The following is a 12,932-nucleotide window of genomic DNA, read 5'->3' on the forward strand; positions in this document are numbered from 1 at the left end:
GACAATAATTTCCAAGCTTTACAAGACAGCACCACATATGAAAAGCAACTACATGTGGTTGAAATATTTTTTAAATAAAAGTTTATTATCATCTTGACAGTAAGAGGTAGGGGGAACAGCTTGAGGCTGGGATATGTCCATCTCTTGTGGGGGTCCCAAGGGGTCTCCCCTAGAAGCTTGGGCTTTTTTTACTCTAAAAAGTCAATTTTGAATGTTAACTCAATTGTCTATTAATCCCTGTTGTTATCTTTGCAATATATGTGATCATTTGGCTGATGTTATGGGTGTGGTCTTGTTGCTAGGCACATTTGCATACATTTTTGAATGTTTATTCATTTGTCTTTCTATTCATGTTATCTTTGCAATATACGTGATTACTCGGCAGTTGCTATGAGTGTGGTCTTGTTGCTTGACCTATTTGCATACATGTTTTGAATGTTTATTTATTTGTCTTTGTATTTCTGTTATCTTTGCAATATATGTGACTATTTGGCTGTTGCTATGAGTGTGGTCTTGTTGCTAGGCAATTTTACATACATTTTTTGGAATGTTTATTCATTTGTCTAAGAATCTCTGTTCTCTGTGAAATACACCGCCGTTTGGCTGTTGCTATGGGCATGGTCATGATTGCTAGGGTATTTACATACATTTTTTGAATGTTTACTCACTTGCCTACCAGATGATGTTGTTATTTGACCAAAATATACTGCCATTTGGTTGTTGCTAAATGCGTAGTCATGGTTTTAGGGCCAATTTTGTGAAAATGTTTTGAGGAAAATCCGCAGAATAACGCTTTCAGAAACACCTCACCAAGTTTCAGACTCATTGACCAAGTACTTTTAGATATAAGTTTTTGATCAAAAATGAACATTTTTACACCTATCACTCATGGAATCATTGTATGCTTAATATTTCTTCATCCATACATCCCTAGATGCATTCCCATTAAATTTCAACCCAATCTGCTAAGTGGTTTTGGAATTACAGATTTTTGACCAAACAGACACATTTTAGCCCTAATTTGCATATCACTGATTGGACCATCATATCATGAACATTTCTTAGTAAAAACATCCTGAAGAATGTTTCACCCTAATTTCAGCCCAATCTGCCCAGTAGTTTTTGAGTTTCAGTTTTTGACCAAAAATCACATTTTGTTGACCCAAATCACACCATGACATTCACAAGCCATTAACGGTCCAAGTGCAACAAACCCGCGGGCTTGCCTGACGAAAACGGGTGTCATAAAAGTTGTTTGCATCTCTAAAGCTGTTTGTAGTGTTACTTATAATAGCCTAATAAATTGATAACAACTGATATAAGACGGAGATAAGGTTTGCCTCAATTGACCCACTCCTTAGAAAAGATCTTACGCTGTGAACTACACTGTTTACTTGTGTTATGTAAGAGCCCATCATCACATGTGTAAATATTGGTACTCTTTGATAACAAGTGGACTTGCTTCTTTAATGGCTTGTCCCAGTAATGCACCTGCGATGTGTTCATTTTCTTTTGAACAATTTCCCAACTAGATCCCACAAGTAATGTCCCCACCAAATACCAAGGCGATTGGGTTGGCAGTTTTTGAGTTTAAGTCGTCCACACACACAAAACACACACACACACACACACACACACACACACACACACAGACGGACACACAAAGATGGACACACACACACACACAGACAGACAGACACCGCTCAATGCCTAAGCACTACTGAACCTACATTGTAGTTCAGTTGTGCTAAAAATGTAACTAATCAGAAAGATGAATGATTTCTTGCGCATAATCCGTCTGACATATCTGTAGTAAGAAATAAAATATACAAACAACTTCCTTACAGACTAAAATCAATAGACACCACAAATACTATCTAGAATCAACAAGAGAAGTATTGTCAAAAATCCTTGAAGAGTATGTAAAGCCTCAAAATGCGAAATGACCACCCAAATGTATGTATCAGTGAGTTGCCAGTTTTTTTGCATAATTCTGTATCTCAAACTTTTGTAAGTAATATATGTATCGGGAATGAAATATACACTGAGATTGAATATACACCAAGCTTGAGTCAAATTTAGGATCCTAACTGTAATTTACATAGCCAAACAAGTAATGGTCAAATTAGTTAATCTCAAGTTTAAACAATCTCTACTAACCAATCCTATATTTTCCTAATTGACCAATCAAATGAAGGTCAATATCAAATTCACCCCAATATGTATGGAATGTAGTAAAACCTATATAACCCTTATTTCTGTGTGATCTGTAGGAGTTTTGTTAGATGTCAATAAAGTATGAATAGCTATCTTTCTAGTACTTGGTTATACAGCATCATTCCTTTTCTGAACCTGTTTCTAGACAATTCCCTTACCCCATAGTAAGCTGACCCTGAATATGCCATTGCTACAAAAATTATGACAAACTATATAATTTGCTATCTGATTTGCTATCTGATGTCTGCAGTAGTTTATAGCAAAAAACTTATGTGAGTGTTTCGATAAAAGTGAAAAATTGAGGTGACCTTGTAATTAGCCTATGACTTTGACCTTGGATTGAAACGACCTTGTGATAAGAGATTTGCCTGTACTCTAAAACCTATATGTGGACACTTCCATCATATCTAAAGCAATTCGGAACCATGAAATATTCAGTATTTACATATTTTGGTATAATCACAGATCTCGATACCAACTGTCTTGGGAACAGAATTTTGTTATGAACAAAGCCAAAATACGCTTTTGCTACAAAAGACTATAATATAATTTGCTATTTGAGACCGATTTGCAGCCTTACACATTATGTCTTGGTGGTAGTTAGGGAAAACACCTGTGAATATTTTGATTAACAAAGTGAAAATATTGCAGTGTCCTTGTAATTTGACTATGACCTTGAGCTTGGATCAAAAAGATCATGTGATAAGTGTGTTGCCCATCCCCTAAAACCTATATATAGACACTTGTGTCATATCTGCAGCACTTTCAGGACCCTGCGATAATACCTTCATATTTTGGTGATATTGATACCAGTTGTCTTGGTAACAGAAAATTGTAATAAAAGCAGCTCAGCATATGCCTTTGTTGTATTTTTCCTGAAAGTTATACAATTTGTTATTTTCTGAGCATTTTTCATCAATCTGTAAAGATCACGTCTGATGTTAGCTTTAGAAAAGAGTCCGACGGTATTTTAATAATTGCAAAAAATTAAGATGACCTTGGCATTGGATTGAGAGGATCATGTAATCAGTGAATTGCTTGTCCCCAAAACCCTATATACAAACATTTACATTATATCAATAGCACTTTCAGATTAGTATATTAACACTTTGGTATACATGTAATTGGGGTTATTGACAGCAGTTGTCTTGGTAACAGCTTTTTGTTGCAAAACAACTTCATATATACTTTTTTTTCAAGTTTTTCAGACAGATTTTATGTTTGGCTATTTTCTTGACTGTCTTACAGTTTTACCAGTCATATCTGATGGAAGTATACAGAAAAGTTCCAATGAATGTTTCGATAAAAGTCCAACAAATTAAGTTGCCCTTGAATTTTGACTATGACCCTGAGCTTGAATCAACAAGGTCATGTAATCATCGAGTTCCCTGTCCCCTAAAATATATATACACAATTCCTCATTTGCACAGATAAATAAATGTGGATATCTAAGGGAGTGGTCAATTTGACGTGGGGGGGGGGGGGGTTGTTTCAGAATGCTGTCATTACACTAAGGCAAGAATTATTTTGTTTTCGTCTATTATTCCTGGATGGAATTATTCATAACTTGAGGGTACATAAAGGGAGGGTCCAATATTTAGAAGGGGCCTCCAGAGTACTGGCACTGCAATATGGCAAACATAGCTTTCTTTCTTTCTTTCTTTCTTTCTTTCTTTCAGTCTTTCTACTACCGGTATTACTGGATGTACTGATGTAAACATTTCGGTACATAACGGAATAACACTTTTTTTGGTCTTTACACTATTGAAAGGATTATTTTCTTTCTACTATACTTGGATGGAAAGATTCATAACATTAGATCACATAAGGTGAAATTAAATTTTGATGGGGGGGGGGTTAATAGTACTGACACTACAATATGGCAAGGATTACTTTCTTTCTTTCTACTATTTATGGATTCGTGAAAGGCTTTCAAGTTTCATGCAATAAAAATCTTCTTTATCCAGAAAGTGCACGAAATGTGCAAGTGTCTGGTCTTCAATGTACACTCAGTAGAAATGTCAGTAGTGGAATCCTATCCCTATTCACTTATGATCAGATCAATGAAATATAGTTTGACTCACAGTAATATCAACATACCTCTACAAGTGTTCTGTATTCTTGATCATCAAGTCGACAACCAATTATTGACATTGTTTGACTTCAGAAAATGTAAAAACAAGACACAGCATCTCTGTCCTTTGGGAAACTGATCATGTGTATTATAGTGATCTCATGACCAGAATTTTCACCATAATTTGAATGTCACCCAAGATTACGTAACAGAACCGATCGTACATTTAAAATGTTGACATTCAATATGCACTATAGGTATGACAATTTGATTTGTTTGTTGTAGATTGTCACACAATTTCTAATGCACATGGCTCAGTCAACGACATCTGTCAATCAATGACGGTGATTTGTCAATAGCACATCTATGACAAAATCCAAGTTACATATTCCGCCGACAAGATATCTCACATTATAGAATACATGTTACTGTACTTCTGTTTCACTTTTGTTCTTTATTGTTTAAAGTAGGCAATATCTTTTAGACAAAAACATTATTTTTAACTGGATCACAAGTGTGTTTGTGTTCATGTCTTACCATGACATGTTTTATTTTGTTTCATTTTTAGTTTAAGGTTTTTTAAAGTCTTTCCTTAGATGTGGTATCACCTAATGCATAGACTAAAGATGCAAAGACTTGTCAGGAATAACTAAATATAAATAAATATCGTGGACATAGGCAAACACGTATGGCACAAAAAGTTGTAGTTTCCATCAAAACTGATAATTGCAAATATTTTTAACGTTAGTGCCTGTTTAGCTATTGTTGTCAATATTCCATTGTAATCATCTTATCTTTATGTCAACCACTCTGCAATCAATGTTGTTTTGTAACTAAATATTGTTTTATTATTAGCAATGAACTACTTATTGATACACTTACCAATGATTCATTTATAGGCAATGATCTGATTTATTTACTGATACACTTACCTCATATGCATGATTGACATCATAACCATTATCCAAGTAGAATTTAACCTTCTCTATATCTCCACTTTCAACAGCATAAATGAGATCCTAATATAAAACACTTACCCCAAATAAACTGTCATCCTTACTATTCACATCATAACCATTATCCAAGTAGAATTTAACCTTCTCTATATCTCCACTTTTAACAGCATCAATGAGATCCTAATATAAAACAAACATATACAATGATTAGACTAATCTACACCAGTTTCACAAATCATGTCAAAATTACATTAAAAATATGCTTACTGCAAACCCAGTGTTAAAGTGACCAAATTAATGAGGATTAGGTATTTATTTGGGATATTTAATTTATAAAACAACTGCACTGTTGTTTTTTTTCTATTTGAAAAAAAGTAATGTTAATTAATATCTACCAATTCCTTGTTTGTAACTCAGTAAATTGATAATCATGAAAACTATGTCTAAAATGAAAAAAAAATAACAAACTTTTTACACTTTTTGCATCTTTTTTCATCTTTTTGTAATCAAATGAGTTACAAACAAGGTCTTGATATTTATAATATGTTATTTCACATTATTTGTTAAATTAGGAAAACACAGTAAAGTTGTATTATCAATTAAAAATCCAAAATAAATACTTAATTCCCATCCATATGGCCACTTTATTAATATTTTAATATTTCCTTTTAGACAACATTTAAATATATATATCAAAAATATACATAAGGTAGCTGTCTATTTTATCATTCCCACAAATGATATTATGTAATATTATATGATTAATATGTAATTTATATCAATCTATTTTAATTAATATCAATCCATATAAAACAAACTTTTTGTCACTTCAATTCAAACATATGATTATTGTAAAACACAGGTAGGGTTGATTTGAACAGTTTGATTTGAGATCATTATCATTTTGTAAAATCACAACAACCCGGAAAGACTTTACATAATTGTATGATACAAATCATTAGATTAGCTTTGTAGATCAAATGATTTATAAAGGTTATAAGACACAAATAGTTCAAAGTTGTTTTAGCATTAAGTTTTCAATCTGTCAAAATCTAGTTAAAGCTGACCACTAGGTGGCGGTATGGTCAGCATATTGGTCAGCTGTAACAATGAAAGTCATTCTGGCAAAGGTCGTCAACAAGACAGATCAAAAGCTCAATGCTAAAAATTACTTTGAACTGATTGTGCGTTATAACATTTGTAATGCATTCACAATGCTAAAACATGTAACATTAAAAAGCTATATTGATGATGGACAACTGATATATACACATACTCTATGTTAATTAGAATATTAACACATGTATCTGTGTTATGGTTTCTAAGAATTACTAGACTGTAAGATATGTCACGATGTTCTGCCCTTACTGGCCTCTGATGTGTGAGGGCGCCCCATCATGGTGTACCTTACAGACTAAAGAATTACATGATTATACATATTTACAAATTTTGAGGAAATTTAAATCTGACCATGTCATCAGATACATTTAAATATTTACAAGATATGTATTCATGTATGACGTCACTGTATTACACCAAACCATTTCACAGCTACAGACTTTATTGTTTCAGGGGTGAAGGATGTAGCTGTCTGCTGGGGGTGTAGCTGCCTGCTGGGGGGATGTAGCTGCCTGCTGGGGGTGTAGCTGCCTGCTGGGGCAGGGGGTGTAGTTGCCTGCTGGGGGTGTAGCTGCCTGCTGGGGCAGGGGGTGTAGTTGCCTGCTGGGGGTGTAGCTGCCTGCTGGGGCAGGGGGTGTAGTTGCCTGCTGGGGGTGTAGCTGCCTGCTGGGGCAGGGGGTGTAGCTGCCTGCTGGGGGGGGGTTTGTAGCTGCCTGCTGGGGGGGAGGTTTGTAGCTGCCTGCTGGGGGGGGTGTAGCTGCCTGCTGGGTGGTGTTGTTGCCTGCTGGGGGGTGTAGCTGCCTGCTGGGAGGGGGGAGTAGCTCCCTCAATGGCAAGGGGCTGGGTAACCAAGACTACAGACTTTAAATGGATAGATGTACTTAAATAAATTAGTGACAATGGCATTATAGCACAAATCTATAATAATCATATCCTCAAAGAGCTTTACAATTATTACTCCATGGCACACACCTATAGTGGCACAATGGCCCTTTACTTCCTCAACTCCCTGGGGAGCATACAATCAGCCTCTATAAGATTAAAGCATTCACATTCATTTCAACATCTATCCTACCAGGTCCCCAATTAATACAGCTAGGTTAACCAAAGCGCAATTGTGGTTCAAATCTTACCCAAGAACTTTAGTCATTCAGAAACAAATGCCAGCAACGGGCTCAACCCTGCAACTTGCAGATTCCTAGCCAGCCACTCTAAATATTCAACCATCATGACTCTACAACCTGCAACCTGCAGATTTCTAGCCATCCACTCTAAACATTCAACCATCATGATTGCACATCTATCCACTTGCCTTATACCAATGATGTTATTGTACAATATATATATATCACTAGTTCATTGTTGCTATGAGTATAGTCTACATTGTAGTAGCTTTAGTATGTATGTGTTCACCTGCCAAATGTTTAATTTGTCTACACAACCCTGTTGTTACATTCCCCACATACGCCATCAATTGGAGGTTGCTGTGGGTGAGGTATCAATATTTTAGCATGTGACTTCACTTTTGGATATTTAACAGGCCTAGGTTGCCAAGCAACCTTAAACAGATGTTAATCTTTACGCCATTGACACTGACATGTGAAGTAGCCCATAAAAGATTTAATGATTTCATTACATCAATAAAACAAGAATCTTTCATTTCCAGGCTGAAGTCAAAGCATTTTGTAATACAACAAATCACATTTCCAAACGTAAAATGCACATTTCTAATGCGATCATTTTCATTTGAACAATTTCCCAACTAGTCAACCGAAGTAACATGACCACCAAATATCAAAGCAATCGGTCTAGCAGTTTTTTACTTTAAGTTGTTTACACACACACACACACACACACACACACACACATCCTCACTCACACACACACACACACACATCCACACATCCTCACTCACACACACACACACACACACACACACACACACACACAGACACTTAGCGATCCCTACAGCACTACTGAACCTTATCAATTCAGTTGTGCTAAAAATGAGTTAAAGGGGAACACCACTCAGTGAAATAATTGTATTTCCTGAGAGTTTTTTGGTTTTAGATGACAATTTGTATAGTCATGATGACTCTTGGTTCTTTTTTAGTCTTCAATGGGTAAACTAATAATATTGGTGTGCATCCAAAGTTCACAAAAATACATTCATTTCTCCAGTAACACCACTTTTCTGGATTAGAACCGTTAAAGGGGCGTGGTTTGCAACGTCTATCTTTTTGGGGGGTTATTTTTTGTTACCTGTATGTACCACTGACTGTAACTTGTTTATTGGTCAGTAATTCATATGCAAAGCCCATACCCTGTTATCTAATGTATTCTATACTAAGGAATACCATAATATTCTTTTATACTTACAGTATCACAGTAGTTTATAGAGTGAGAATTTTGCAAGCAACTACCAATCATTACACAAGTAGCAGTGAATGACTGTTTATTTGACCAACCAAAATTGTGTATTCTCCTACCTCTTATTATGTTGTGACTCACATTTATACAATTATCGATAGTTGATTACATACTTTTCAGGATGAATGTCATTATATCGAAATGACAGTTCCAAAAAATAATTCCAGTTGTAGCTAGTTTAGCTTTAATAATTTATCAACTTTTGTAGAACAGTCTATGACAACTTGCTGCTTTCACTTGATTCTAGGCAGTCAGAAGTACAGAGCTCAGGTTAGACTAATGAGGTTAGAACAAGCAATTTTGAAAATACCAACTTTTGAGGTGCTTTTCTCACAAATGTTTAGCCACAGAATCAAGGCAAATGAGGATTGTGTATTTTGGTTATATCCCATAACCAAAATTCAAAATCCCAAATTGCCCGGATTCTAGGCCAACAAATATATGACGATATTGTATCTGGATTAGCTTTCAGTACAGGTATTACAAAATTGGCCATAAAGATGAACTCAGTGGTACCTTAACAGAGATAGTATTACAAACACTGATTGGTGGAATGAGTGTTGTATATGTATAGTCAATTGGCCATAAATATAAACTAAGTGATACCTTAACAAAGATAGTATTACAAACACTGATTGGTTAAACAAGTGTTGTGTAGTCAATTACCTGACAAGTAAACTGGGTACTGTACTTCTAATTCTATACTGATAAATCTGAAATGTCATATTTAAATTTTGTCATCTAATCTGATTTGTCACCTTTAATTCAGGCTGGGGATATTAAAGGGGAATACCACTCCAGGAAATGAAGACATTTATGTAAACTTTGAGTTGTAGTTAGACATTGTATGAATTTACATCACTTACATTACACATAATTAACTAAAATTAAAAAGTAAAAATTATTGACTATCTATTGTTTATTGGTAGTCCTTATTAACACACATGATTTGTCTCATTGTAAACCTAAAAAAAAAATCTTGATTTTTCATTCACTTTGGTGTTCAATGTCAAAAACCTGTGGATTAATGATCTGCAAATATTATCTAATATGTAAATATTTGTACGCAAATTCTTGGTTTTTAGTGGTCATGTATATGGTAAACATATGGTAATTTGATATATCTGTATGACATGCAAACAGTGAAAGTATCATATTACATGATTACATGTGTCCAAACTGACCAAGTATGACCTGGTATTTATATATAATCCCATGAAATCAATGTTAGTTTTTTGTCATAATGCTCCGAGTATGATTCCGCGGACTAATACAAATTCGAGCCAGTAGGCGAGAATTTGTAGTCCGCGGAATCATACAAGGAACATTATGACGTAAAACTAACATTGATTTCATGGGATTATATATTTATCACATAATTAAGTATTTCCCCGTATTTTTCTAAAATTTTAAATCGTATTATACGAATACTGAATCAATTAAACGCACTATATTCTTCATCGCGTATTAAAAATGGCGCCTGACAGCTATGCAAATTACATAATCATGTGACCTGTCGCGAGGTCAAGCTTACCATATGTATGGTATCGGTCATACTGTTGTGTGGTTTCTCAACCAAAATTATCGGTTATAACCTTGCAATGTACATGTAATACCGAATTTAGTTTAAAACGTAAGTAGAATTGTCTGAATATGACTTGTGCTGTCATTTTAATCATATTTTCTTGGGTTGTGCATAGACCCTACACCAACGTTGGTGTAGGGTCTATGGGTTGTGTAGGTTTGGAGATCTGAGCTCGATGGAAAATCGTGTCCTGCTTTGACCCCAGATGACCCAGTTTCACGTGACTGGTGATTTACTGACCTTACGAGGTGAGGTTAGACATGTTACGTGTGAATGACAATAATAAGTGCAATGCCAAGTACGTCTGATATTATGGGATACTAAGGTACAAATCTTACTCCCCTGATATGTAGCTAAGTCCATCTAGGCTATTGTAAGTACTACGAGTACAAGTCCACTGTATTCGATCACGCCATGACTATTAGTATTAAATGTACCAGTACACGTTGGAGATATCTCTCGCCAACGTTCATGGTCTAACGTTACGCTAATATTCTCCTAGATACGTTTTATTGTGTGTCGCGTATATTTTGCACACTTACTTTATTAGCATAAAAGGAATGGACGGTACAAACTGTCTGTATAAGTTTCAGAAGTTGAACAAAGTTGTACACGAGTTGCCGCTCTCAGCGCCATTCACAACAAACCTGCTGCAGTGTTTGTTTATAGTTATACATAATATAAATCGTAACATCATAAAGACACTTACATCTGGATCCTTCCATTCCGTGGCTGCCATATTTCCCACTTCACCCTGACCCTGTTCAAAACGCAGTAAATCTTACAAACTTGAAGACGACCACACAGGCTACCATCATCACACCGGGTCCTTGGAAATTAGGTCAACTGTTTAACCCGGAAATATTGTTGTGGACACGTGATCGGCAAACGCGTACGTTATACCATGGGGAAGACAGTGTGTACTATTACCTATTGAGAAGATCGGTGATGTCATATCTTTTTAGTCAGCCGGTCAGAGGTTACGCGCGTTTGTTCTTATACCATCACTCCACCACGCGTGCGAAGCTACAAACATATTCATATTCATATTCACTTTCAAACGTTGACCTCTTCGCTCAATGTGAATATGTTGTTGGGATAAATTATCATTCCCATATTTATTTGCCCAAAGTTTAATTTGTTCATCAAACAGAAATGCCAGTATTTCTACATTCCTAAACTATTATCTAGGTTTTTTGCTCACAGATTTTTTAATTCAGAATGTTTTAATTTAGTGCTGACTAGTTTGTCTTTTCAGTTCTTGTTTCCTGTTTGTGTTATGATTGGTCTTTTTGGATATAATTGATTTATTTCATTGCCAAACGCGCGTTCGTTCCCATTCGGAAGACTTCGAATCTGATGATGAACATGATTGTTACTCTATCATAATATTCACATTGTATAGGTCAACTTTTGAAAGTGAATATGAATATGAATATGAATATGTTGGTAGCTTCACACTCATCACTCCATTCCTAACTTCCTGCATGGTCGAGCACGTCAATCGTTGTGTATGGTTCGTGGCTTACGGGCCCGGGGGGGGGGGGCAACTCCCATAGACGGCTATACGGGGAGGGTCCGCGCGAAAGGGGTCGTTTTTTATGCTGGTTGGTATCAGAAAGGGTATACCTTTCATGAAGTGTTGGTATCAGAAAGGGTCTGTAAATTAGACTATGCAATCTGGAAGCGTTTCAACCTGTTTTTCTCCCTTGAAAACTTCTCTCGTCGCTCATGCCACTTCAGGTCTAGGGCCACCTCCCCCTGAAAACCTTTGGTTTTAGTCACGTACAGCATGCAATATTCCTGCAACCAGTAGAAAGAGGGGGAAGGGGACTCCGAACACCATCAAAGTTAAATACGTGTATGACATTACGTTTACCATGTAACCAACTATGGGTTTTTAGATCCTAACATACAACACGTTTGAATTTAATGGAGATTACTACAAACAAATATGTGGTTGTAGTTTGGGCTCACCAGCGTCTCCAGAGATCGCATTCCACAAACTTGAGTGCCGCATCATTGAAACATACATGGATAAAATATCACTTTGGACATGTTTCAGAGATGATATATTCATGCCATTCCGCATGTAAGTAATTGGCCCAAAACTGACCAAGTACGGGCAGAGTTACGAGCTCGCAAGTCTCAAGTACGAGTGACGTCACTCATACAGAATGAACGTACACGTACGCTGCATATCACACTTACACATGTTACATGCACTCTCAGACAAATGAAACGTACCGTACTACATAGAAACCCTTTTTAATGAATTGTACTTATTTAATACTAAAACTAAATACAGAGTTGAATATAAGATTGTTGAATTGAATATGTGTAGAATAAATCAAAAAACGTATTAACAAGAAAGACGACGAGTCGACGTGGTGGACAGCTGATAAGAACGTATTGTTGTCATGGTTACATCTATAAATAGTGTTCACTGACATGTAAATGTAATCAAATTGTATCAATGTGTATACAACGATGTGTCCGCAATTTAGCCACTCAATTAGAAGAAAAAATAAAGTTCAGAAAAACGAAGTCA

General features: G+C 35.8%; 1 protein-coding gene across 1 annotated transcript in view; it reads right to left on the bottom strand.

Moving 5' to 3' along the window:
• LOC144450383 (uncharacterized) overlaps nt 1-11,268 on the bottom strand; it is a 79,138-nt gene extending 67,870 nt beyond the window's left edge. The window contains exons 1-2 of the mRNA XM_078140986.1: nt 11,091-11,268; nt 5,329-5,427 (exon numbers count right to left, since the gene is read on the bottom strand). Of these exons, the coding sequence (XP_077997112.1) occupies nt 5,329-5,427; nt 11,091-11,120 (129 nt within the window). The 5' untranslated portion in view covers nt 11,121-11,268. The remainder of the gene's footprint in view (nt 1-5,328; nt 5,428-11,090) is intronic.
• Between the last annotated feature and the right edge of the window lie 1,664 nt (nt 11,269-12,932).

This window comes from Glandiceps talaboti, chromosome 19 (assembly GCF_964340395.1).
Source record: "Glandiceps talaboti chromosome 19, keGlaTala1.1, whole genome shotgun sequence".
Lineage (NCBI taxonomy): Eukaryota > Metazoa > Hemichordata > Enteropneusta > Spengelidae > Glandiceps > Glandiceps talaboti.